General features: G+C 51.2%; 10 protein-coding genes and 1 non-coding gene across 11 annotated transcripts; 8 read left to right on the top strand and 3 right to left on the bottom strand.

Moving 5' to 3' along the window:
- Positions 1–2,553: 2,553 nt before the first annotated feature.
- CTHT_0000730 (uncharacterized protein) lies at positions 2,554–3,240 on the top strand (the record flags this gene model as incomplete). Its single annotated transcript, XM_006690564.1, has 1 exon — positions 2,554–3,240. The coding sequence occupies one exon, from the start codon at positions 2,554–2,556 to the stop codon at positions 3,238–3,240; it is 687 nt and encodes a 228-aa protein (XP_006690627.1).
- A 1,127-nt stretch (positions 3,241–4,367) lies between these two features.
- On the bottom strand, positions 4,368–5,844 carry CTHT_0000740 (uncharacterized protein; the record flags this gene model as incomplete). The annotated part of the gene is made up of 2 exons (XM_006690565.1): positions 4,368–5,542; positions 5,595–5,844. 2 exons carry the CDS (start codon positions 5,842–5,844, stop codon positions 4,368–4,370), a joined length of 1,425 nt encoding a protein of 474 aa, XP_006690628.1.
- A 1,410-nt stretch (positions 5,845–7,254) lies between these two features.
- CTHT_0000750 (uncharacterized protein) lies at positions 7,255–7,833 on the top strand (the record flags this gene model as incomplete). Its single annotated transcript, XM_006690566.1, has 1 exon — positions 7,255–7,833. The coding sequence occupies one exon, from the start codon at positions 7,255–7,257 to the stop codon at positions 7,831–7,833; it is 579 nt and encodes a 192-aa protein (XP_006690629.1).
- A 17-nt stretch (positions 7,834–7,850) lies between these two features.
- Positions 7,851–8,435, top strand: CTHT_0000760 (uncharacterized protein; the record flags this gene model as incomplete). The annotated part of the gene is made up of 1 exon (XM_006690567.1): positions 7,851–8,435. The coding sequence occupies one exon, from the start codon at positions 7,851–7,853 to the stop codon at positions 8,433–8,435; it is 585 nt and encodes a 194-aa protein (XP_006690630.1).
- Positions 8,436–8,744: 309 nt separating this feature from the next.
- Positions 8,745–9,302, top strand: CTHT_0000770 (uncharacterized protein; the record flags this gene model as incomplete). The annotated part of the gene is made up of 1 exon (XM_006690568.1): positions 8,745–9,302. The coding sequence occupies one exon, from the start codon at positions 8,745–8,747 to the stop codon at positions 9,300–9,302; it is 558 nt and encodes a 185-aa protein (XP_006690631.1).
- A 680-nt stretch (positions 9,303–9,982) lies between these two features.
- CTHT_0000780 (uncharacterized protein) lies at positions 9,983–11,887 on the top strand (the record flags this gene model as incomplete). The annotated part of the gene is made up of 3 exons (XM_006690569.1): positions 9,983–10,235; positions 10,903–11,121; positions 11,277–11,887. The coding sequence occupies 3 exons, from the start codon at positions 9,983–9,985 to the stop codon at positions 11,885–11,887; spliced, it is 1,083 nt and encodes a 360-aa protein (XP_006690632.1).
- A 493-nt stretch (positions 11,888–12,380) lies between these two features.
- Positions 12,381–13,437, top strand: CTHT_0000790 (uncharacterized protein; the record flags this gene model as incomplete). Its single annotated transcript, XM_006690570.1, has 2 exons — positions 12,381–12,612; positions 12,872–13,437. The coding sequence occupies 2 exons, from the start codon at positions 12,381–12,383 to the stop codon at positions 13,435–13,437; spliced, it is 798 nt and encodes a 265-aa protein (XP_006690633.1).
- A 1,792-nt stretch (positions 13,438–15,229) lies between these two features.
- CTHT_0000800 (uncharacterized protein) lies at positions 15,230–17,004 on the bottom strand (the record flags this gene model as incomplete). Its single annotated transcript, XM_006690571.1, has 2 exons — positions 15,230–16,834; positions 16,897–17,004. The coding sequence occupies 2 exons, from the start codon at positions 17,002–17,004 to the stop codon at positions 15,230–15,232; spliced, it is 1,713 nt and encodes a 570-aa protein (XP_006690634.1).
- Positions 17,005–19,857: 2,853 nt separating this feature from the next.
- On the top strand, positions 19,858–22,168 carry CTHT_0000810 (zinc finger domain-containing protein; the record flags this gene model as incomplete). Its single annotated transcript, XM_006690572.1, has 2 exons — positions 19,858–19,950; positions 20,201–22,168. The coding sequence occupies 2 exons, from the start codon at positions 19,858–19,860 to the stop codon at positions 22,166–22,168; spliced, it is 2,061 nt and encodes a 686-aa protein (XP_006690635.1).
- Positions 22,169–24,652: 2,484 nt separating this feature from the next.
- On the top strand, positions 24,653–26,027 carry CTHT_0000820 (uncharacterized protein; the record flags this gene model as incomplete). The annotated part of the gene is made up of 2 exons (XM_006690573.1): positions 24,653–25,131; positions 25,310–26,027. 2 exons carry the CDS (start codon positions 24,653–24,655, stop codon positions 26,025–26,027), a joined length of 1,197 nt encoding a protein of 398 aa, XP_006690636.1.
- Positions 26,028–26,222: 195 nt separating this feature from the next.
- On the bottom strand, positions 26,223–26,294 carry CTHT_0000830. The gene has a single exon. It is a non-coding gene; the product is annotated as a tRNA-Cys (tRNA).
- Positions 26,295–26,550: the final 256 nt, after the last annotated feature.

The raw sequence follows: 26,550 nt of genomic DNA on the forward strand, positions 1-26,550 counted from the left end.
GAATAGGAAAAAAGTCTCGCCCAGCCACCTAACATCAGGAAGAGTCACACGGACACGACAGTCCAAGGACAAGGGGTACCTCTAATTTTCAACACAAGGAACACCGGAGATAAAATGATTATGAGTGGCGCAAATCTGTGGTTAACCTCAGGAGATAACTGGAGCCGGAAGATCGAGATGAATGAACCAAATGACCGAGAGGATTCTATAAAGGAAGCTAGCCGGACACGATGAGGGACTTGGTTTTCTCTCTCCCTAACAAGGACTGTTGGATGTAAAGGAAAATGGTGGATGTGGATGGGAGTATTTACTTGGCCGTTGCCCTGCAGAACACATGGCCCTGAGGGAATCTGTCAAGCACAATGGGTGCCGCAGAGTAACAATGCTCTACCTTCTAAACTACACACGCGTGAATGTGAATGAGAATGGCTCTTATATAAGGTCAAGTGTGCACCTGACCTCAGTGGAGCCCGGGCTGACCGAAGTAGGTCAATGGTGACCACACCGTGGTCACTTGTGGCTAACAAGGACTGTAATGGGGGATTTTGTTTGGTGCTTTTACATGGACATGGCAGTCCAAGGAAAAGGATATCCCCGACTGCCAACACAAGGGACACCGGAGACAGGATGATTGTGAGCGGCACAAATACGTGGTTATTCCCGGAAGATGTCTAGAGCCGGATAACCGAAGAGAATGAGCCATATGACCGAGGCATGATGAGGATTCTATAAAGGAAGCTGCCCGGTCATGGTAGACTTCCCTTGGTTCCTCCTCTCCCTGACACAAGGACACTGAGGACTAAGAAAGGTTATTACACGTAGTAATTGACTTCGCTGTGCACCCCACATCGTCAGTGGCCATAATCTAACCCATTTGACCTATTGTCAATCCCTGCCTGCACCAGACCAAGTCACCCGCTACATACCCCTAACAACGAAGATCAGAATCGGAACGGTCTAGTTTGGACATCCACATACCTCACACTCGCACCTCCTAACCTATATTTTCTTCTTGTTCCTTTCTTTTTTATACTTCTCTCCCTTTTCCAAGACCACTCATCTGTTCCACGGATACGCACCGGTTTTTCCCTCTCGGGTTTTTCCCGCGTGTACATAGCTTAGACTAGCGAGTGCATATATGTACCTTTTGCCCGCCGGCATCGTGGGCACGACCAAGCATCCTCATGGATGATACGGGTCGGAAATGTAATTCAATTCAATTTAATTCAATCTCCAAGTCTTTGGTTCATCGATATAGTAAAGAATGCATTGGTTGATAGGAAAAGCAAAAGCAATTAGATGGATCAAGATCAATTTTGAAACCCACTATCAAGTTATCTTGATTCTAGCCTTCATTCTCATTACCCTACATTACTCTGACTTGAAAATATACCAGGACATCCCAACTCCCTCCTCAGTTGACCGAAAAGGGATAAGGGGCAATATTTTATCCGTATCTCGGGGCCAGCTGGTGGGCTTTCGCCAAGTTGGCATATTCCAACCCTAACCCTTGAACTGTGATGGAAGGCTTGACTGGCCTGGCCGGTTCGCTGTTGACCAGCTTCGACATGGGCCAAACCAAGTGATCTCAAAACGGGTCTTAGACTTGAATGAAACTGGAATATTTGGTCTTGTCTCGAATATAGAATCGGTTTTTTCAGGCCAAAAGACATAGGTCACAAACAGACATACTGATGCAAAAAGGGCATGGACGATGGAAGACTTCAAGTCTCCCTGACATACAGGTAACTGAATCATCCAGACTCCAGGTTCCAGATTCTTATTCTTTTACGATCGTGACATGAAGATACACAAAATTCCGATGTGCGACTTCGGTTTCCTGTCCGTGATGGTGGCTCGAAACGTCAGCATCGTAGTCCCGTCGGACGATCGGGAGTCAAGGCCGAAACGATGGCCGCCTTGTTTCACACGACACAACGATACTTTACTCGATGCATGTTCAAATCTGTTTTGTCCCATTCTTAAAAGACTATGTAAGCTTGAATTCATGGCAAAACGTTTGTTCCTTGTGATCTGCGTGCTATAAACCAGACTGGAGTGGCTTTAATCCGAGTGGCATCCCACTTTCTCACTTACACCTCAGGATTGCAACCATCTTTGATAGCAAGTCTGTTCACTCGAAATATCAATATATTGACACAAAAAAACCAAAAGTTGTGTTTCAGAGCACTCGGCCACATGTTTAAAACAGAAAACAGAATCTCTGAGCTAAGGGCATTGTCACAAAATCAGCCAGAACCCTCTTCACAAAACAACGGATACCAGCTCAGATCGGTCCTTGTTCTACATGATTCGAGCATTTCCATGAGCCCAGCAGACACTGAACCAATCGCGAAACAAAAATTGGCGCAAATAATTGTCTCCTCTACAATATCTCCGGATGTAACGAACGGTATATGTATTGATGCCCTTGATCATCGGAACCAAACAGCTCCGCCTACGGAAGGAAGCCCGGGGCAATTGTCCTACCTGAGTCCAGATATCTCTCAGCCATGGACAAAGGTTGGTTCATCGCCAGATAGGTTTCAAGAGATGGGCCCTGTGAGCCAGGATGTCAACACGATTGGAAAGACGACTACCGATATATCCGACTCTTCAGCAGAGAAGGCCTTTGGATCGACACAGCCGTCGTTGCTCTACGACTGTGCTGTTCCTTCTGGCAGCAATGGAAGTAGATTTCCCAGCAGGCAATGTAGCACTTCGCCACGTCCACAACCAAGCATCGTCATCCGGGAAGCTTCACAAGCCCCACCAAACCTAGGACTGGCCCTCAAGCTTCCCATAAAGTCATTCCAATCCCACCTCAACCCGCCAAACTCCCTCAGGCAGCCACATTCCTCCCCTCACTTAGCACTACCTCTCTCCCCGCTTGAACGCATATCCCAGAAGCAGGCCTGCTCCATCCCATCCTCAGCATATGACCGCGCTCTCGAGATGGAGCTCCGTCGCTCGGAATGGAAACATGCGATCTATCATTTCCCCGTCAGAGGAAAAGAGAGCTGGGTAATTGACACCGATCTGACGGAGAGCAGCCACGCACGGCTGGCTGAGGTGGCGAGGCGCAGCGGGGAGGGGTTCACGTTCAATGGGGATATGGATGTTGCGAGAGTGTATGAGGTTTTGAGTTGTGAGCATGAGAGAATTAGGGAACTAATGAGGATTGAGAGGAAGGCTGCTGCTGCTGATGGTTTCACGAGGGAGAAGGCGTCTGTGCAGTGATGGATGGAAGTGGTGGGAGTTTGTGGAGAGTAGGAACATGAAGATAACAGTAAGTATGATGTGATTATCAACGAGATGAAGGTGTGTCACATGGTGGTTGAAGCAAGCATGTGACTAAATATTGAAGGCAGTATTGATGCAATATTTACGAAGTGAAGCTATAACATCGGGTGATGCACCGTGATGATAGAATGAAGCGACTTGACGTGTCCATTGATGAGATGAACTATCCACATACATTTCTCTGCCAGTCATGGAGCTTGCATCAAGTATTGGTATATGGTGCGCGGCAACTTAACACACATAATAAGCCTTGTTAGCCGCAAGTGACCACGGTGTGGTCACCGTTGACCTACTTCGGTCAGCCCAGGCTCCACTGAGGTCATGGGCACACTTGACCTTATATAAGAGCTATGCTCATCCACCTTCACGCGTGTGCAGTTTAGAAGGTAGAGCATTGTTGATATGCGGCACCTATTGTGCTTGATAGATTCCCTCGGAACCATGTGTTCTGCAGGGCAACGGCCAAGTAAATACTCCCATCCACATCCACCATTATCCTTTACATCCAACACTTGTTGGCATTCGTCATGATGCGATGACTGAGAATACAGTGCAGCAGAGTAGCTTAATAACCAGGAAAATTCTCATCGGAGTCTAAGTTTCTCACCAACTATTCTTGACCTAAACTCATTCTGTGCTTATTACAAACTCTTTACCTCTTGATGATTAACGTGAATACACTATCAAGCCCTGATAAGAACCTCGTCATTTGTCTCATCCTTGAGAACACGGTGAACACCAGAAATGCCAACGCCAACCGAGAGCTCTCTGATATGGGCCAATCCTCAACTCGTAATGGAGTCTCAGTCCAACTCCTCTGATATGGATGAATTCTCAACTCGCTAGCAGTCCTCGTAGAACCAGAGTGAGCTAACTTGGTGCTGATGATCCAGGTAGACGATACTATTGGATATCTGGCGTTCACGAATAAAAATGCAAATATTTTGTTGGATGAACGCAAATTCGATCAGACCTAAACACTTAGTATGTGCATCGCCCATAATATCCACAGGTTTCACTACAAGCAGTGAAGTCCTCGCGGGCCTCATCACTGTACGTCAGCTTCAAACCATCCAATCATTGGCATAAGTCGATTCAGTTTCCTCACTTCCCTCCTCTTCGCCTGAGTTTGTCTCCGGATCCTTTTCTTTCACCAATCCTTCCCACCACTCTCTCACCCCCTTAGATGCCACCCCATACTTTAACCCTACTACCTTCCTAGCCTCCAACTTCTTGCTCTCCCTCAAGCAAATTTCAATGCCATGATCCTCATTGGCAGCATATTCCTCTGCTACATCTATAACCCATCGCAACACCCTTGCGAACTTTCCTAACTCCCTCTGGTGATCCAGTTCCCACTTTCTCACATCATCTTTGACAACTCTAACTTCGACATCCGTCAGTCGGAAGAGGCCTCTATCATGATATGCCAGGATAAAATATTGGAGCTGTCGGATCCAGAGACGTGGGATTTCCTCATCTAGGAGAACGTTTTCGAGTGGTCTTTTCTTCATGGAACGAGTTTTGAGGTCAAAGATGTGGGACTGAGGGATTGGCGGGGTATATGAGCGGAGGATTTTGAGACCTGCGGGGAGTGGGGATTGGGCAGTGGGGGATGTGGGGATGTCGGAGGGCCTTGGGGATTGAGAAGGCGGAGTAACTTCCAGAATGTCGAGGGCGGTGGCAAGGGACTCAAGGGTAGGACTAGGCCAAGGAGGGGCAGGAGGCCCAGTGATGTTTGTGGTTGCCTTCCCGGAGGTTGACATTTCTTTGTCCTCCTCTTTCTTGATGTACCCATCTGCCTCACTTCTCACACACAGCTTCATCCCACTAAAGCGATAGCTCACCAGTCGTTGGTGACTCCCACTCCCTTTGACATCCTCCTCCCACGTAGTATTTGCCTCAGGGAATGTATGGCCGTAACCCTTCACATCTGGGATCACCTCAGTAGGGGAGTTCTCCCTTCTCACGAAGAAAAAGGTCCGTCCAAGCTTATACACCACCATGCGAAACTGCTTGTTCTCACCGCGAACAAAGCGCAGCAAGTTGCCGAGTGTGCTCGCACAGCAGAAGATGTCTAAATTTGAGGGAAGCTCAGGGTCTGCCTCAAGGGCAACAATGATCGCTGGTTCCAGCGGATGTGCTGGATAGCGGGCGGCGTTCTTGTCACGATAATAGGTTCCGCTGTCCTGTTTGAGTTGTTGAGGGCCCTTTTGGGGAGTCCACAGTGGGGGCTTCCCTGTGATAATGTCAGCGCGGAGGGCAAGACAGAGTTGAAGGGAACTCTGTACCCGGAACGAGGATGGTTGGCCCTTTACCGCGTGTGTCCATCCAGCTGTACGACGAGACGAATCGGGCATTCTCGATCCTGATCGGGTCAGTGTTGTCAGGATGTAAGGCAGTATTGTCGTCAAGAGTCTCGAGCTCAAGCGTTTTGAGGAGACTGCCGAAGAGTGGCAGAGGAGTTGCGGAGCAGGTGCGCGACTTTGGTGGCCAATCAGTTGACCACCTTGAGTTATTCCGAGGCCAATTCAAGGACATGTTGTTTTGTGTGGGAGACAATTCTGGTCAGATTTAGGATGCGGGACTTAGTGTAGCGAGAATGACTGTTACACGGTCAAAATCTGATGCTTGGAGTTCCTGGATATTTATGCACAAGGTGAGCAATTGTATGCCTTCACAATACTTGTCAGCCATCCCTCTGTGCGCAGCTTACAATGTGGACGGCCAACGACAAGGCTCCAGAAGCTTTATTAACGGAGTTGGACACAGCAACGTCCTGAAACAGGTCATCTTGGTGTCCTTGTACAACTCCAGCTGCGCAACTAAAAGCTGACTGTTAACCGAAGGGTTCCTATTGGTTGTTGTTGAGATGGCTGTGGTTGTTGGTATAAAGAGGCTGCATGCGATCACGGAAAGTTGCATAGTTGTGATCGTATCATATTGGCCAGAGTTCACTGTTGCATTCGACGCACTGAGGCCTGCTACGATGTGATTTGTAGAATGAATTAAGCGTTTGTTGTTAACCAATGTTCTTGGATGCCTTGATAGGCATACAGCAGGCTTTCTGCCTATCCACCTTTCTTTCCACAAGTTACTTGATTGGAATGCATAACAATCAATTTATTTTGTGCTCCAACCTGGAAATTTAAATTTTAACTGTTATTACGACATTCTTTATTCACTCCCTAACCTTCTTGCTTTCAGCTTTCAAAGTTGCTACCTCGATTTGTGTCTTCAAAGACTGTAACCTGAAGATATCTTCAAACCTCTCCCATTGAACCGCCCGACTGAAGGACTTTTCCACAAAGTACTCTCAGGCTAGCGTCAGGTGAGCAAGATTTAAGACGCGCAGAACTTCCTGGATGCCTTATGCATCCAGCAGCTGGCTAGTCAGTATGTGGAAGTCCTTGTCTCCGGCAAAAGCTTATCACACGGACATGGCAGTCCAAGAAAAGGCGTACCCCGACTGCCAACACAAGGGACACCGGAGATAGAATGATATGGAACGACACAAATATGTGGTTAGTCCCGGCAGATATATGGAGCCACAAGATCGAATGAGCCAGATGGCCGGGCAGGAAGACGAGACCCCTAAAAGCCCAGAAGGCCAAGGCACTCACAAGAGCAAGAGGATTCTATAAAGGAAGCTAGCCTGACACAATGAAGGACTTCTCTTGGTTTCTCTTCTCCTCAACACAAGGACACTGAGGACCAAGAAAGACTATTACACATATTATTTGACTTTGTTGTGCACCCCACATCGTCAGTGGTTATCATCTAACCCATTTGACCCATTGTCGATCCCTGTCTGCACCAGACCAAGTCACCCGTTACACTATAATCTTTCTTCCCCTTGGTGCAACACTTCTAGTTCGCGACAGAAGAACCCCTATTACTTCGACTCGTTTTGTCATCGACACTTCCCCATCCATCTTGTTAAACGAAGCCATGGCACCTAATGCCCCTGAGATCATCCCTTCTTTGCCTGTCGCAATGGAGGTACCGGTCCTCCCGGAAGACGGTCAGGGAAATCCTGCTCCGCCCTCAACGTCCCCTGCTCAAACCAACTCCGACAACCCGCGCGGACTCATCCGTTTCCACGACCAAGTCGATGTGGTCATGGAGGACGCTGCGGACATGCGGACTTACCAGATGGTCGCCTATGAAGACTTTATTGAGAATGGGCACGTTCTGAGTCGGTCCCAGAAACGTATTCACCGTATTCCGCCCGCATTTCGCGCCTATCACAACCGAATCGCGCGAGCTTATGGGGACATCCAGCATTTTCTCGACCAAGTCGCCAAGCTGGACACTGGCATGACGGCGCGTCTTCAAGAACTCCACAACAAAGTCAATCGGGACTACAACCGCGTAGTTCGGGAACTCCAGGCGTCACGATCTCGAGTCGAAGCCCTCATTTCCACTAACCAAGAGGCCCTCCAATGGCACCTGCTCGACTTTCAGCAGCATACTTGGAAAGGAGTTGCCAACCGAGTCACTGAGACAAATGAGCGGATATTGTCCTAGAGCGCTGGGCGAATTCCATGGATGCATACAAGGAGACAATACAACGACATGAGGACGATATCCAGGACCTTGCCCGGGTTACACAGGAGCACTCCCAGCGCCTTGACCACGTCTATAGTGCTGGATTGGTTACTGCCCCACACCTGGAGCGAATCCTGAGCGATGTTACTGCATCGATAATGACCCAAACCAAGGCCGACATCTCTCAGGCTGTGGCCGAGGCGATGGCAGCACAGGACCTTACCTACCAGGGAATTATATCCCGGATTGCTTCGCGACGCGGAAGCACGACAGTCAAGTCGCGGTCTTCCGGATCCACACGCGGGGTGCTCGCCCCGGTGGCTGCATCAGACCCCGTACTCCGGACGCCCCAAACCCCGGCCTCACGGACGAAGAGTTTGAACGTGCCGAGAACCGGCGTACTTGTGAGCGCCAGCAGCATGAATTGGAGGTCCGATGGGCCAGAGACCTCTATCCGGAAACCACACCACTCCCGGACCCTATTAAAGATCGCGGAGACCCTAACCCGCGACTCTCTGCACCTGTCAGAGGAGACGGACCAGCCCCTCCACGCGGCCCCCCACGAGGGTCCTCGCGGGTGACCGGTGCCTGTGATCCGGGGGACGATGGTAGTAGCGACGACAGCATCGACAGCCAACCCCATCATCGATCGAACGTCCCTGCTTCACTTCCCCCGCGGGAGCCCCTAATGACAGGACGTTCCCTCTCAATCTTTCCAAACGGACAGACCACAACCGTTGTCAACCTCGAACTACCCAAAATCTCTGAGCCACCCAAGTTCAAGGGCGGTGACCCGAGAGCGTTTCGCGGATGGCCATGCGGGATTATCTCGCTGGTTTCCCTGCTGCTGCGAACCTCGACTCCCAAAGATCCGCACTGTCGGCTCAAAGATGACAGGAGTTGCCTACGAATGGTACCACGGGAGAAAGGAGCGTCTTGAGAATCAAAATCTCGAGGACAACTGGCAGGCGTCTGCGACGCCGTTGTCAGACGGTTCTCAGACCCAAAGCAAGGAGCTCGTGATGCTGCTGCCATGTGGGCTCTCAAAGTACGAGGGTAACATAGCCACGTACCTCACTCGCCTCCACGATCTCAACCTCACGGTCCATCTCACGGGTGAGATGTACCGGCGTCTAGTATACGCCGCCATGCCTGCTGAGATCACTCGGAAAATTCACCACGAATTGAAACGGCATACAAACCCTACAGACGATGAGTTCGACGAAGCAGTGAGGACCGCGGGTGAAGCTCACGAGGACACCCTTTTGAAATTCGAACTTCAGCGAAGGTCAGGAAAAGTCGGGTACGGTTCATCGAGGGAGCGGATGACACCGGACAGCCGACGCACGCGCCAGGAACGCGCCAGTTCCCCCTTCGGTCAATCTTCAAAACTGACATCAAGAAACCGCGGCGGCAACACAGGAGAATGGAATAACCAGCAAAAGTAGTCCGGCGTCCAGAGGGAGCGGAAATGGGCTCATTACCGAGCCGCGATGGAAGGAGTGAACAAGGACAGCATCGACAGGTTCAAAAAGGAAAAGCAGATTGCATCCGTTGTGGTCGTTCTGGTCACAAGTATTACGAGTGCTGTGCAATCAAGGATGAAAATGGGAACCCGCTTCCAAAGCCCCAGCTAAGGAAACTAAGCCCGGAGTGGCTGGGGTTAGACGTGGACGAAATGATCCGGCGGAAGTTGACGATGAGGATCGCGAGGAAAAACGGGAACGCAAACGGGCCAAGGTGGCGGCAATTCTCGCTTCTGAATATGATCATCTGATGCCTGGACTAGACTGGACACCCTCCAATTCTGAAGACGAATCGACGGACACCGACTCGGTTTTTCGGTGACCGACCGCTTTGCACATGGCGGACCCATCGGTATGCCCAAGTGTGCAGGTCTTAGGCAGGCCAAGCGACCGGCCGACGACCGCCCGGACAAGCAGAATCCGAAATGAACGCAACGGAGCACCATTCCTCCCTACCATGGAGAGCGACCGATCGTACCGATGACGATCGTTCTGGACGCCTCGACCCAGGAGCCTTGAAGCCCTTCATCCGGAGGGACCTAGTGGCCTAATATAAGATCAGATGCTTCAAAAGGAAAGTCGCACAACCAATTCTCACCGCTATGGAGGATGATCACCAGTTGACGCACTTCACTGATCTAGTGACGCTAAAGCGTGATGAAGGACACTTCACTCAAGTAAAGTTCGAAATCTCTTCTCTCGTTGCAGACCACGATGTTATCCTTACTTACTGGTGGCTCAAAGAGCACACCCCTTCCAACTTCTTTGGCGGAGATTCTTTGACCTTCGGCTCGGCGTACTGCCGCCAGAACTGCGTCAGGTCTACGTACTTGAGTCAGCAGGATGCAGAACGAGGTGAAATGGCCGCTCTCAGACAGAGCGCTCCAAACGCAGTTTTTGAATCTTGAAAAAGAGTAGCATATTTAAAAAGCGAGTCGATTCTTTCGAGTCCATCTGGTTACGCCCCCAGGGGTACTGTACCTGGCGCCGTTCCGGAGAAGTACAGGGAGTTATTTCCGATTCTTTCGGAGGAGTTATCCCGGGAACTCCCTGATCATCGCCCTTATGACCACAAGATCGTGCTCATGAAGGATAAAGAACTGCCTAAAAAGGCGCCCCTCTACCCGATGAATCAGCAAGAACTCGCCTTTCTCAAGAAGTGGACTGATGAAATGCTTGAATGTGGGAAAATCTCCCCTGCTTCTTCGCCCATTAGTTTTAGCGTATTCCTGGTCGATAAAAATGCATCAAAAGAAAAGAAGGGTCGAACACCAAAATACCGAGTAGTGGTGGATTATCGGCCTCTGAATGCCATCGCTCAGAAGGACCGTTATCCTTTACCCCTGGTTGAAGAACTTCAAGATCGAATTGGCAACTCATGCCTTTTCACAAAAATCGACTTGCGGTGGGGTTTTGTACCTCAATCGCATGGCAAAGTGCCACGAGTGGAAGACAGCGTTCAACACTCGCTATGGTCAGTATCAATATAACGTGATGCCCTTTGGATTGACTAATGCACCAGCTACCTTCCAACGCATGATGAACCACATCTTCGATGTCCTATTGGACGAAGGTGTTCTCGTCTATGTTGACGACATCCTTATCTACTCCCGAACCATGCCGGAACACGACCGTCTCGTTCGCGAGGTTCTCACCCGTCTCCAGAAACACAAACTAGCCGTCAACGCTGAAAATTCTGTTTGGAACGTTGGTGAAGTCGAGTTCCTTGGGTACATCATCAGTGAGAAAGGATTAGGATGTCCGAAGAGAAGGTTCGGTGTGTGCAGGAGTGGAACCCCCCGAGGAACTTACGGGATAGTCAGAGCTTCATTGGGTTTGCAAACTTTTACCGTCGCTTCATTCGGGACTTCTCTCGCATCGCTAAACCAATTACAGCCAGCCACTCATTACCCAAGAACCAGTGGTCTTGGACTCCCGAGATGCAGAGAGCCTTCGACAAACTGAAAGCAGTCTCTTGTGAAGCGCCCGTCCTCATCCACGCCGACCCAACAAAGCCCTTTCACCTTTTTACCGACGCTTCCGACTACGCTCTGGGCGCCGTGCTTAACCAAGAGGGCGACGATGGCCGACTTCATCCTGTCGGGTACCACTCCCGCAAGATGGCACCAGCTGAGATCAACTACGTGATCCACGACAAGGAACTGCTTGCCATCGTTGATGCGTTCAAGAAATGGCGCCGTTATCTTGAAGGCGCGCCCCACACGGCTCAGGTTTACTCAGACCACAACAACCTTCGGTACTTCCTCACCTCCAAAGTTCTCAACCGACGCCAGACCCGATGGGCACAGGAACTCGCCGGATACAACTTTGTCATCAATTACATCCCCGGGAAGAAAAACATCCCCGCAGACACTCTCTCAAGACGCGAACAAGATCGCCCTGAAAAGGGGGGGAGTGAGGACCAGTCGATCGCGACTGTCTCGGCCCTTGTGGCCCGCGGAAAGGCTGATGAGAGCCTCTTCCGGGCTTCGCCCACTTCTTTTTGACTTTCGTTCTAGTTCAACACCCCCGCCAAGCTTGCTACACTCACCATCCCTCGATGGACGGACGAGTTCAAGACCAAGGTCAGACAGGCAGGTCTCGGCGACCAAGCCTATGCGCAGACACTGCGGAACCCTGGCGGCAAGTACACAGTCAACGACGGACTTTTGTACTGAAATAACCGCCTGTGGATCCCCGACAATGTCGAACTTGAGCGGGAAATCATGCACTCCGAACATGACATACCCGCAGCTGGCCATTGGGGAGTAGAGAGAACGTTGGACCTAGTGCGGAGGAATTTCTGGTGGCCAGGAATGGAGAGGTATGTACGGTCTTATGTTCGCGCCTGTCTCGAGTGTCAGCGAAATAAGACTCCGCGTCATCGTCCTTTCGGACTCCTTCAGCCCCTCGAACTTCACTGGACCCCGTGGAAGACAGTAGCCATGGACTTTATTTACGGATCTTCCACCCACGGACGGGAGCACTCAGATCTGGGCCATGGTCGATCCCTTCACTAAGGCAGCTCACTTCATTCCGCTGGACGACGACCGAAAGACCTCATCCGATCTCATCCCGATCTACACCCGCGGATACTGGAGGCTACACGGAACGCCCCTCAATATCATCTCCGACCGCGATTCACGGTTCAATTCCGAAACATGGAAAGAATTTTGTGCCTATGCCAATATCAAGCAGCGCATGAGCACAGCCTTTTACCCCCAGACCGACGGTCAGACAGAACGGCTGAACCAAGTCCTCGAGACCTACCTTCGAGCCTTTCTGCAACTACGAAATGAGCAACTGGAAAAAGCTCTTAACGATCGCAGAATTTGCCTGGAATAACTCGAAACACTCCTCAACAAACAAAACTCCATTCTTCCTCAACTTAGGCTATCATCCCGCTGCCACTAATCCTATAGCAGATGAACCGAGCAACCCGTACAGCAATATGTACGAGCACCAGCTTGGTGCTATTTAAAAAGAGGCAGCTAAGCACCTAAGGCGTGCCCGCGAGCGAATAGCACAGTACGCCGACACTCGCCGGAGTCCTGCACCCGTCTACGAAGAAGGCCAACTCGTCATGCTCAATGGAAAGAATCTCACAACCAAGAGGCCCAGCAAAAAACTGGACTACCGGATGTACGGCCCTTTCGTGATTGAAAAGGTGATCTTCCCTACTGTCGTCCGGCTTAATATTCCCCAAGACGGGAGAATTCACAACGTTTTCCACATGTCACTGGTTGAACCATTCCGCACGTCTGATAACCAACATACCGTGGACTCTGAGGAGGTCCTCCAGGGAGAAGCAGGTCGGGTGGTCAACACTTGCGCCGTGGAACGTGTGCTCGATTCCCAGATCAGTGAGGGTAAAGTGCGGTACCTCGTTAGATGGGTAGGTTATCCCCACCGAAGGGATTGGACGTGGAAACACTGGGAGCATTTCTTCGGAGAAGAGGCGAAGGAAGCTGTACGGGATTTCCATCGGCCTAAATCCGAGAAACCTAGGGACGCTAGAGCCATGGGCGGTCAGGCTCTGATCATCACCGGAGCCTAAGGAGCAAGACATAGGACAGAGGAGTTCGAGGCGAACTCAGGCCTGGGAGGAGGGTAGTGTCACATGGACACGGCAGTCCAAGGAGAAGAAATATCCTTGACAGCCAACATATAAAACACCGGTGACACAGGAGCTGAGAAGGGCAAAGGCATATCTGATTCGTAGAGCTCGGGAAATATAAGGTAGGGCTAAGAATGAGCCAGCTAACCTTGCCACGCTGAGGAAAACCCCTGAAGATCCCAGGAGACCGCGAGGTGCTCACAAGGCAAATGGATTTCATAAAGGGAGCTACCCGGACGCGATGAAGGATTTCTCTTGATTTTCCTCTCCCCAACACAAGGACACTGAGGACAAAGAAACATTATTACACGTAGCAATTGACTACGCTGTGCACCCCACATCGTCAGTGGCCATCATCTAACCCATTTGACCCATTGTCGACCCCTGCCTGCACCAGACCAAGTCGCCCGTTACAGGATGACAGAAGTATGTTAACTTTGCTTATCATTTGCGTCATTTATAGCGCACAATATCTGTGTCCTAGCTACTTTGAGATAATGGAGGTAGTAATAAAGATAGCACTAACTTGCCGTGTCAACCAGGGAGGAATACAATAATAGTCTTTTTCTTATGGTGGCATTATAACCTGTTAACAATACACTTGTATACCAGTTTAGTGTGTTGGCTGATGAACTTGGCTGGGATCTTCACTCTCCATCACTAGGCAGAAGCCGACTATCTCAAAGGAATGCAGCTCCTCAGAACCATCAAGCTGGTACAAAGTCAGTTTTCAACTCCCCACTTCCGGTGGCTCTGTCTATTTTTCCCTGATTGATATGTTGTCCATCTACTATTGTTGAGGAATCTTACTATTATTGTACTTAGTAGTTGGATATGCATAGTAATGCTTTCTATGAGTCTGAAAGCAGGACATGGTATTCGACCGTTGCAAACGTCATGAACGATCCTTGCCAGGTGTTTGCTTTGAGCCATCGTGTATATCAAGTGGGTTGGTGATACCTAACACCTCAAGTGAGATCCCAAACTTAATGTTTGAGGATCAAGATCAAAATCTTTGGAAGGCTCTCATCAATAAACTGCACAATTCACAAGCACCCTGCCTGGTGGCGTGATCATGCAGTTTAAGACTAGATTCGTTCTCCTCAACTTTAGACTGGATTTATGCCAGTGAGACTAGAAAGAGTTACGAATGATTCTTCGCAGATTTTTTAAGTACAGACTGACACCGCCGGTGTACAGTGGCGGCCAAATACCTGCTGGCTGGAACTTAGTGGACCTGCGGCGAGCTAGAGGGCTGGGTTGCATGTGTGCCTAGGCACGCATGTACTTATGGAAACCAGGTTGTGACATGTTTCTCCCTTGCAGGGCTCTAGAAGTGTCACTGGAAGTTCATTGAAAGCTCATTGGAACACCATTCCGCTCTAAAATAACCTGCAATGTTGGCCTATCGTCAAACAGCGCTCTCTATTGGGAATCGTCGATATGCCGGAACTAATAGAGCTCATGGCCGAAATCCTGGCTGGCCCCCAGGTGTCAGTGGTGCATGAGAGCCCAGATGCTTGCAAACATCCATCCCACTCCTCCGGCAAGTTCCTCTCCACGTTCCGTTGTTTGCGTCTCAGCATCTCCTCTTTCAAAAGAGGAGGTTACCTCAATAACTCTGAAAATCTGCGTAGCAATTCCTGGCCCCCTTTTCATCCTGTCGCTTTGCTTTGTAAGCACGCACAATAAACGAAATATTTACATAATCCCCATAACCTATGCAGATAATTTACAACTCCTCATGAAAGAATATCTCCTTCGACCCCTTTAGCTCCTCCTCCTCCTCCTCTTCCTTCTCCCTCTCTTTCTTCAAGTTCTCTCTCCCCGTATCACTTCCCTTAACAGCAGCCCCCTTCCTATTCCCCATAACTTTCCCCTTCCCCTTCAGCTTCTCCTTCGCCCCCTTCCCGTCTTCTTGTTGGCTCTCCCCCTCCTCATCCCCATCCACATCCCCAATCAACTCCACTGTCCCGCCCGGCATTTCAACAAGCTTCAACACCCACCCCCTCTCCCCAGCTAACTTCTGCAGCTCCTTCCTCAACTCAGCAATCTGTTTCGGTTCTAACCCAAGCTTCTTAAGCTCCTCATCACTCAACGCCTCCACCTTTCCTCCGTTACCACTACTATCACCCGCTTTCTTCTTGCTAGCTAGGACTTTGCCTTGAGACAAAGAAGCTGATTGCCCCGTGTTGCCAAAGACCGAACTGAGGATGTTGGCGGCGGCTTGTTGGCCATTTTGCTGGGGGGGGGGAAGAGGGGGGAGAACAGTCTTGGGGATGTTCGGACCGAGCAGTTTGCGGCCGCCGATGACAATGCCGCCGATGGTCATTCCACTGTATTTGTGGAGAGTTTGAGGTTGGGCGTTGGCGAAGAGGGGTCCGGATTCCGCTTGGGCTTCTGCGGCAGGTGTAGTGTCAATCTTCTCGCGAGGGGGGTTAAGCGAGGTGTCGTCGGGGTTGGTAATGACACGATGGCAGCGAATGGGATGGGTACGGGTCTCTTTTGGCGGGAGGAATGCTACATCGGCGCAGAGACGGGGCGTGTAGACGAGCATGACGTAGTTGCATGTAGTGACTTCCTTAACCCAACCGATGCGGTCGATGCTCGAGTTCGGGCTGCAGTGGTACTGGATCTCAATCGTGCGTGGACGGCCAGTGAGATCGCAAACCGTGCCGTCATCAAGGCGCTGCGTCAGATAGCGCTGGTCGCCCTTTACTTGCAGCGCTGAGTTCGGTGGTACAATCGTCTTGGAAGTACTACCCCCTGCGTCGCCAGCTGTCTCGGCTTCCTGGGAAGCGGGCAACTCCCGCACTCGACCTAGGATGTACTCTTGTGTGTTGGCGTCTGGAAGAGGCGGCCCGCCCTGCGGGTTGGGCACAGCATGATACTGGACAACACGCTTGCCGTAGCAGAAGCTGTAACTCCACCAGCCCGACATAAAGTACATGCAATGGCCTTCGAGGCCCTTCATCAGCTCCCAGCCTTTTGCCTGGGCACGACTGAGCTCGCGGGCCTCTTCAGCCTTGGACAGCTCGTTGACTGTGCGGTTACGGGCTGGGGGAGGGGCAACGACGGGTACAAAGCAGAGGTACCTGTCTGGGTCGTTGTTGATGAGTTCGTAGGTTATGGAGATGGGAGTCGAATCCTCATCTTCGGTCTCGCTGCTGCCAGCCGCATTGCTGGTACTTGATGATGTCTTTCCGGGTGCATCAGATTGCTGTACTTGCCCGGCGAGGCCACTTTTGGAAGATGGGGGATTGGGGGAGCGCGATGACTCGAGCAGGGCGAGAGCTTGGGCCTCGGGGATCGGGGTGTTGGAGAGCTCAATTTCAAACTGTATCAGCCGAGTTAGACGATCGTGCTTCGTATGATTGTTGAAAACATGTGAAAGCTTACCTGGGGATGTGCCAGCAGGTCTTCGTGAATGCTGAAGCTGCGTTGGCGCGCATCCGCGAGAGTCGCAAGCTGAAGCGACGCTAACAGGACCAGGTTGCGACAGTGCATTGTGGTGTGCCAGGCATCGCGGGCACAGGTATTCGTGATATGTGTTGTCGGTCTCCGTGGACGCTTCCCCTAGGCGAGAGGTCCTGTGACCTGTTTCTGTCGCTGTCTGTTTCGTCCGGACGCCGATCGAAGTTCCGACGCCTGCTGATGACGTTAATGACACCTGTTGGCTATGGTCTTGGAAGCCGATAAGCACCGATAAGGCCCCTTATCGCACGCCAAGACCCCACGGTGGGGTTCAAGTATATAATCCGTGCGTCTGTGGGGTGTCGATTCTTGGGCGGGGCTTCGTCACAGGCTCCCCGATTTGGATCTTGGAATTTGCTTGCCCTATCAGCCGGGCAAAACTTGCCAAGAACTGGAGAAGCAAAACTGAATGCTTCGAATGTTCCACTCTACACCTTGACATTGAGGTCTTCGGCTTTTGATCCTGGAGTCCTGACAGCTTACCTTACGAATCCCGGTCCGCATGCCCGAAGTGTCAGCAGCCGCGCTGACTGCAAGCGATACAGAAGTTTGCAGCGTGAGAAACAAAAGACCCGTTAAAGCAAGTAATCGGATGTAGGTGTGTCAGGCATCATCAAATGTTATGATTACAACCCATGTCCATCATGGATACGGAGTATGTGCGCGTCCACTTTAGCGTCGTTTTTAAACAAAGGTCGTTTAACTGCGTTGTTCATCAAAGCTTCGGTCCTCGGTGAGGGATTGGCCAATGAGAGTCTTGGGGGTATCGAGGAGCAATCTTTGCTGTTGAACTCGAGTGCCAACTCATCACTGCCACTCTTGATGCGTTGGCCGACCCCGGCGAGCACCGGTGTAAGTCTTCCTCCGCGTCTCCATCCGTTCCTGGCTTCGGGACCAACTCGAATCACGTTTATCTGGGGTTAACGTTGGCGATCCAAGAGTGATCGAAATGCAAAAGCGAAAAGCTCCGAGCGATTGAGTGGGAGAACCATAGTCCCAATGGCCCAATGGCGTGGCTGTGTGCATTGGTGTAACTGACCGGAAGCCGTTGAAAACTCAGGAGCTCGGAACAGGCCCAACTGGTGCCATCTGGCGTCATGGGATTGGAGTTGTGCCGTGGACAAGCGTCCAGAGACGACGTCTGCTTGGCCGCCTCACTTTTTGGGCCACTACCCCGCCAATCACAGCCTGTCAGCACACCTGGACATCGGTGACGTACCTCTGTCCGCTCTTCGCCAGCCCTCGAAGTCTTGAGTTTCGTGCCGGAAGACTGCCGACACGCAGGTCCTGCCCCTTCATGTAGGTACCGTTTCGTCTCTTCGCACGTCTCGAAGTAAGATCCATCGCCAAGTCACAAGATCTTGCTGAACATTATCTGGGTCTCTGGTGACTGAGTTGCGTCTCTCTGGTCGAGTGGCTATGGACGTCTCTCAGTACGTTGGGAAGCAAGAATGAGGGGTCATTCGATCCCTAGCCCCGTTGCAAGTGCTGTCATCGTGTCCAACACGACATGTTCAGGCACCCAACATGTCGGCATCTCGATACTCAACTTCCCCGTCCGCCTTATGCCCAGGTTGACAAGCTGTCACCCATAACGACTCCATGACACACGTTCCAGACGGTGCCCGACTCCCATCGAGTGAACCCAGGTCTGTCCAAGGTGTGTGTGTCTTGGTCTGTTCATGGCAGGCCTTGGCTTTGGTGCGAGAATTACACACACACGGGTCTCGAGCACCGTAGGTCTCAGCACTTACAACCAGCAGTCATTCGATTCTACATGCAATCCTGAAATTCCAGGTGTTTGATTGACTCATTGCCGAACTTGAGGCTCTCACTGGCTAGTCAAAATTCCGTTAAGCACTGCTTGGCCATGCACAGCCATTATCCCCCATCGACGGTTCTTGGCCCCAGCATCTAAGCAGATGCTTTCGAATCGAAGGGGATGAGCGGTCACAGCCGGCTGCTTGATGTCTGAAGACCAGACAAACCTCAACAAGAGCAAAAAATCTCAGATTGACGGTCATCCATCATCAGCCATCATCTAACCACTTTCCAACTCCCATCTGCCAGCTGTATTGATGCCACCCCAATCCCTGGTCGCCCACTAATCGGAAGCTTTGGTGCTTACTTCCAGTGTGCCACAGCAGTGTGGTAGGGATAAGATGATGGCAGAGACTGCTTTTTGTGGCGTCCTCACTGTGCAGAGAGTGTGCCAGCCCAATCGGTCGGTCAGCTCGAGCCAGGAGCTAGGCACAACACTGCCTGCGCGGCTCTGGCGACTCTAGCTGCTGTGGCTTCAGCAGATACCGTTTGCCAATTCCCATTCCCATCCCCCGCCCTGGTCACCATCCTGCGCCCAGCTTGTGTGTAAAGGTGTGTGTGGGGGGGGACTTGCGGCATTCGTCCCCAACTTCCTGATCGAATCCCATGACTCTTCCATTGCCCAGGCAAGGCTGCACACATTGGCTATTTAGAACATCTCAATCTTCCACGCATGCCATCAATTTCTTCCTCTTATTCTTTCTGTCCTTCTATCCTCCCATCGATTATTTATTCCCAAACTATTCGGTTTTCCATCTCCCATCAAACTGAGAACCCTAACGCATCTCAGGATCTGCACTCTGGGGATCTCAACATCCACTCTTTATTTCTTTCGATCTTCACTGTCTTCATCTGTGTTGCTGGGATCGATCGCCGACCGATCGATAAATAAGTCAGTTCGGTTCTTCTGAGTCCACGATTCATCAACAGCACGTTGAAATCGAACTTCGACGGCAACTAGATCAAAAGGAGCAACAGATCGCTAAGCTTCAGACGCAACTCAGCAACACTATGCAGTCGGTGCCTGGGTCGGCCTTTAACCTGGCCAGCTACCAGCCTTCCATGATGGCCTCGGCATCTAACCCGCAGTCGAGCAATGGCTCATCTCGTGGCCCTGTGCCGACAATAGTTACCCAGCCGATCACTGCTCAACAGCAGGTAAGTCGTCATGGATAAACGAGAACCGTCGATCGCGGTCCTGACAAGATCGGCGCAGAGTCGGTCAATGAAGCGTTCCAAGACAGTTCACCCCCCACAACCGACGAGACTGGTGGTGCCAGGAGTCCCATCCATGACACGATCCCAAACGAGCATATCCTCGATGTCCATGTCGGAAACACCTACTTTTACATATCCAATGAACAACGCTATCCGGAGTTCGGTTCAAGCTACCAGTCTTCTCTCTCAGTCCTTGAGCCAGCAACGACCGATACGCAACTTTTTGTCGACTGCTCCGGCCATCTTTCCGGTCCAGCAGCAGCCTTCCAGCATCATGGGGATCGAGATGGATCCAGCGGAATTTCTTATCAAAGCAGATTTGCTGAGCAGTACAGCCCCACCTATCGATATCTCCCAACCTCATTCATTCCTGTCATCCGATGTGGCATTAGACCAGACCATAGCCTCGAGCTTCCGATCCATGGAGTCCATGACAACTGCTCCGACTGTGGATACAGCGCCCATGACCCAATCCAGCACCAACATGAGCAACATGCCTATCGGTGGCTCTGAAATGCTGCGCATCTGCTCGCGGCAGTCATTCCATAGTCTGCCCCAAGATAATGGAGTCCAAGCATTTATGGCCCCCGCCGTACCGGACAAGCGCCGGTCCGACGCGTCTCTGCTGAGCTACCCGACCTTTTCAGTTGCTTCTCCCATCTCACAGCGGCCTCCAACCACCCAGCTGTCACAATCAGTGCCCGCTGCAATGGGCTTCGTGCCCGCTGACACTACCCCCAGCAGCCAGGGCCTGGGCTCGGCGGCGATGGAGCGCTCAATCTCCTCCCAGAGCGCCAGGTCGGCGTCATCGATCCAGAACAGCCTAGCTCGGCAGAACAGTAACGCCGCCCGCCAGCGAGTGATCCAACCCCGTCCGAACCAGCCTGATGGCACCACCTACTGTGACAGCAACGGTGCTCCGCCCACTGCTGGTGCCCACAGCAGCAGCCCACCGCGCCCACGGACTGCGATTACCCGTGTCCGGCCTGAGCGCCCTAACAGGCAGAAGGCCGTCTGCTCCATATGCCCCGACAAGCCCACCTTTCGTGGAGACCACGAACTGCGCCGGCACACCCAGGTCAAGCACAGCGTCAAGCTCGAGAAATGGATGTGCATCAAGCCCCCGGCAGACGAGATGCACCTGCGCGCAAAGCCTGTTATCCCTCTTGAAAAGTGCAAGCAGTGTTCTACGAAAAAACAGTATAACAAGGACTACAATGCTGCTGCACATTTGCGGAGGAAGCACTTTAATGTGAGACAGGGTAGGCGTGCGCGTGGCCAGGCAGGAGATCAGCCTGAGGAGAAGAGGGGGGGCAGGGGCGGCGGTGATCAACCCCCTATGAGTGAGCTCAAGCACTGGATGAAGAAGGTCATTGTTTATCTGGACCAGAGGGCTGCTGAGCTGGCTCAAGTCGATGAGGATGGTGATGGTGACGAGGAGAGCGAGCTCTTTCCCGGCGATTGGGACTCGCAGCCGGGGGTCGATGGCCGCGCTCCTGCTTCGATTGCGGGTGAAGATGCGCTTGTTTTGCCCACTGCTGATGCCGGCGGTAATGGTGCGCAGCTTGACCAGATTGCTGTATTTGGCGTTGGTGATGTCTTCAGCAGTCAAGACTGGAACCCCCTGGCGATCGATACTAACACCGGGCTGTACGACCTGGAGCATGAGCTCGGCAATGCTGCCACAGCGGTCCTGAGCACTGGGCAGGATATCAGGGCCGCCAACAGCCAGAACGACATGCTCTCACCTCCTGTTAGCCCCGTGAATGGGATTGCGATGTCATTCGCTTCTTCTCCTGTCACCCCTGCCGGAGTCGACGCCCAGCCACAGTGCCAGCCAAGGCTCAGCCCGGCTACTCCGGCCCTAACGATGTCGCTGTCGGGTGCGTCTTCGCCTGAGAGCACTCACCTCGCGAACGGGATGGGCCAGCAGAACCCGTTCATGACTACTTCGACGACTACTACCGCTGGCACGATGGGCATGACTAAGTCCCAACTTGATGGCACTTCTGGCTTCACAGATGCCTTTTCGACCACCCAGGGTGCAACTGCCATGCTGCCTGTGATGGGCAGCACCAACCAGCGGCTTGGTATGCTTCAGGGCGACCTAGGAGATATGGATTTTGAGCTCACTTTTGGGGATCTGAATGGAAATTAAGGGCCTTTATCTGACATTGAAGTGATGAGGAATGGAGAGACTGAGACGAAGAATGCCAACATCAACGAGGTTATTTCTCTTATAGGAGGGTGTCTCAGGTTATGGGTTATGGTCTCACGGGTAGCACAATGTAAGGGGTGTCGGGAGTTCGGACGGACAGGGATCGCTTTATGTTCGTGGGTGATTTGACGAGCACGATGATTTCATTTTAGCTTCCCAGCATCCGATTTTGTTACATCATGGTCTCGGACGGAGGATTTACTTTTGCTCCCCAGGCTATCTATCATATGCAATGCTGCTTGCTCTTCTTTTTGCTATCCGCCGCTTGGCCGTTCGTCGCTTCGTTTCGTTGTCTGCGTCTCTTCGTCTGTTATCGTTCAATTCGTCTCAGCTCCTCACACTTTCCTCGTTAAGCGGGAGTCCAGGGGTTTGCTTTTTAAAGAGGTGTTTAGCCCTCCCGATGGAAGGTTTCGTCTGAGCTTCTGGAGTTTCTCGTGGTCGACGGGTTCAACTGCCGTCCGGACATGGAATCTTGTCGGAAATTTCTTGGGACATTTGTGTCAATTTTCGGGTCTCCATCCGGCACCTCAGCCGACTGGCTAAACGATTTCTCAAGCGAACGAACGACCTAGTCGACTTCTTGAACGACTGCTTGGCCGACTGTTTGAGAAACTTATCTTCAAGAAGTTGGTTCTCACCTCAGTTAGATGTCGGGACTCGTCTGAGTTTCAATGGAAGAGGGCTGGTCGTTTCCTCGCCGGTTGGCTATCTTCCATACAGACGTGAAACTCGGTCGGCTTCCGTTACTCGATACCATCTGGCGGTCGTCGTCTTCATCAAGAATCGGTCGGGCTTCACATCATGTGACTCTGACTCATTCGGAGATGGGATAACCAATGGAAATTTTCCGTCTGGGCATTGCTCTTAAAGACACTCGTCTCGTCCGACCCTATCTCTGTCCGGTTTTATCTTCGTCCGGTCTCGTCTCCCATCGAACTTCATTGCCGTTGGATTTAAGTCTTCCATTGGGAGTCATCTGAACTCCATTCATCAGTGACCGACTTTGCCATCACGTCTGTCGGGAGCCTTTCGAACGAGAAACTTCGCTTGAAGAACAGACAAACAAAGCACAACCCTTTTGGACTTTATTCCTTTTCCTTTTATAAGACTGTCTATGGTGCTTAATTAGGCTCTTTCACTTGCCACCTACACCCAAGTGGGCGTCAATCTGCTTTGTACTTTGCTTTGTGCTGCTGTGTGTTTTTACTGGGCTTACTTTGCCTTAATTAGTCTTTGCGTCATATAACAAACAACACAGCAGCGAATGCTGCCTTTACCCGGCACCAAAGTCTGCCACAGTCCAGTAATTCTCTGGCATAGGGAATTGGATTATTGGCATGTGTGTCGGGGTTACGTTATATGGGATAAAGGAGATAGAGCTGATATTGGCCGGGAGGTCTTCAATCAGCCTGCTTTTTAGGGGTCGAGGAAGAAAGGATTACGTTAAATTTTGGAATAGAGATTGTGGAGTAGTGATGAGAAATATTTGGGATAGATTAGAAGATAAAGGAAAAGCTACAGCGGATTTATAGGGGTGGTCTTGTGTTTTGGGCATGTTTTGTTGGACAGGAGTTCATGAGGGATAAGAGAAATGCATAGATGGAAAGAGCGCATCAAGGTCATGGGCATCTGAGGATGGTTTGGTTTCGAGCTAGCATGAAGAGGGACGGGTTTGTTGTGTTAGTATCAAACAGCGTGATCAGGGTGATTGCATTAAGAATGGTTGATTGGGCTTTTTTTTTTTGGATTAGATGCCAAACTACTTTTCGAGAGGACACATTGCAGTGGAAAAGTCTTTTACATACAGATTGCATGTTCATACTTCAAGTTGTGCGCACATAGGTACTTTTGGGTATCGCAAACATCAGAATGCATACTGTTGACTCCAGCCAGATATTTGATAATGCCACATCTGTTGTAAGCTTGTGATATTTGGTCTCGTTATTGCAAAGGCAAACTCAATTATTTTGCTCAAGCCAATATTCTCTCATCCAAATCACTCTCGGGATTGACGTACAACCACAGCTGAGCCAATCAGCTACACATCTCTCAACTCCCAACCAATTCCAGGCGGAGATATTGCAGATACAATACTTGGCACCCACAAGCAATCGCATCATGACCCCTGCTATCACATCATAGCACAAAAACCGGAATCCACTTCCCCGGATATCGCTTCCGAAGGCGGAGACACGAAGATTTTCTCCATTATTATGTGTGAACCGGTTCATCTCATATTCTTTTATAAGACAAGTTTGGTTTACAGCGACAAACCTAAGAGTTTCACATTTCCTTCGCGCTGGATTTGGGGTTCTTAGCAAGTTCATCACTTGACTGTCAAATCTTACCTCTGGTCATCACTCTTCATTCTTCCAGCTCTCATCACTGTTGGCCCACCTTCATATCAAATTGCATCTCACAAAGATGTCCTCTGAGCCACAACCCTCCCTTCTCTGCCGCCTGCTCAGCTCAACAGGGCTACAAGCCCTTTATCAGATTGGGCTCGATGCCCACCTCATCATCCTCTCCCGTTCATCCCGCATGCTCGCCTATGGCGGCAGCTCCCTCATCCTAGCCTTGTTCTTTTCCTCTCTACATGTCCCTGATGCCCGTATCGGCCTGTTCATGACACTTACCCTGGCTGGAGATGTCGCACTCTCACTTGGTCTGGCACTCATTGCTGATCGGGTCGGGAGAAGACGAATCTTGAAGACGGGAAGTGTGTTGATGATCCTAAGCGGGGTAGTCTTCGCGCTGTGTGAGAACTACTGGGTTTTGCTTGGGGCGGCTATCCTGGGAGTGATTAGTGCCACGGGAGGGGATTTTGGGCCGTTTCGGGCGATTGAGGAAAGTGTTGTGTCTGGCTTGGCAAAGAAGGAAGAGAGGACAGATGTGCTGGTCTGGTATGTGATGATGGCTAGCTTTGGGAGTGCTGCGGGGACGGGGATTGCGGGATGGTTGGTCGAGGTACTGAGCGCGAAGGAGGGCTGGAGACTGCTGGATGCGTATCACGTCTGTTTTTTGGGGGTATGCGGCGATGGGCGCGGTCAATTTAGTATGTGCCTCGTTGCTGTCGGATAGGTGCGAGTTGAAGCCGGCCGGTACAAGCGAAGGTGACGAGGAGAGACGCCCACTGCTAAACGAATCCCAAAACGACGATTCTTCCAGCAGTGGTAAGCATTACAAGAGCTGGATCTCCCGCATTTCCAGGGAAACCCTCTCCATCATGTCCATCCTCTGGTTCCTGCTTATGGTCGACTCCCTCGCCGACGGCATGGCCAACATGTCCCTGACGAGCTACTACCTCGACCAGAAATTCTCCCTCCTCAAGTCCGTCTTGGGCAATATCGTCTCAACAAGCTACTTACTCGCCGCAGTCGCCACCATCTTTGCCAGCCCCCTGTCGCGAGCCCTCGGCCTTGTCAACACCATGGTCTTCACGCACATCCCTTCGTCGGCTGCTGTGTTACTCTTTCCTCTGCCACGCGGGGTTGTGATCACGTTTGCGTTGTTGCTTGTCCGTATGGGGCTGAATAACATGGATCAGGCGCCTAGAGCAGCTCTGATTGCGGCGACGGTAAGGCCTGACGAGCGGACGGCTGTGATGGGGATTACGGGCATGCTGCGGACGCTGGCATCGACGACAGGGCCAATTATCACTGGCGTATTGGCCGAGGGAGGAAATTTCTGGGCCGCGTTTGTCGTTGCTGGAGCATTAAGGTTGGCATATGACGTTGGGTTGTTTGCGATGTTTATTAACATCAAGCTGCATAAAGACGAAGAGGATGAGTCGTCCTAAATAGAATCAACGTAGCAAGGGCCATGAGATGTCATTTTGGAGATGAAGAAGCAGGAGAAGTTGAGATACTGTGTGCCAGTTGCTTTTGTGTATTTTGCCACTGTGTTCAAAGTATGTCTTGGAGCAAGAACAACGCAGCAATGCTCGACCCAAAAACCATGAAAAAAAAATAATCTCAAGGGGCTACCCTCAGTTAGGACGAGACGCGATTTGAACGCGTGACCTACCGGACTGCAGCCGGTTGCTCTACCCCTGAGCTACTCGTCCGAATGATAAGATCAGCTTTTTTGGCCCACTACAGACTTTTTCAACGAATGACACGCTACCTTTACAGACAGCTCAAGCTTCCTTGTGGCTTGCAGCCGATGAGGCGCTGAAAGAAAGCATGTGCATTACAGCCAAAAGTTGGTGACTGGGTCGGCAGAGCTTCTGTGCAAGCTAAGGGTTCCGCAGAAAGAACTTTTGACATAGCATAGTGGAAAAGAGCTAGCCATTCAAGCTCATTCATCCATGCAATCCGTGA

The sequence above is a fragment of the Thermochaetoides thermophila genome (genome assembly GCF_000221225.1).
Source record: "Thermochaetoides thermophila DSM 1495 unplaced genomic scaffold scf7180000011806, whole genome shotgun sequence".
In the NCBI taxonomy this organism is placed as follows: Eukaryota; Fungi; Ascomycota; class Sordariomycetes; order Sordariales; family Chaetomiaceae; genus Thermochaetoides; species Thermochaetoides thermophila.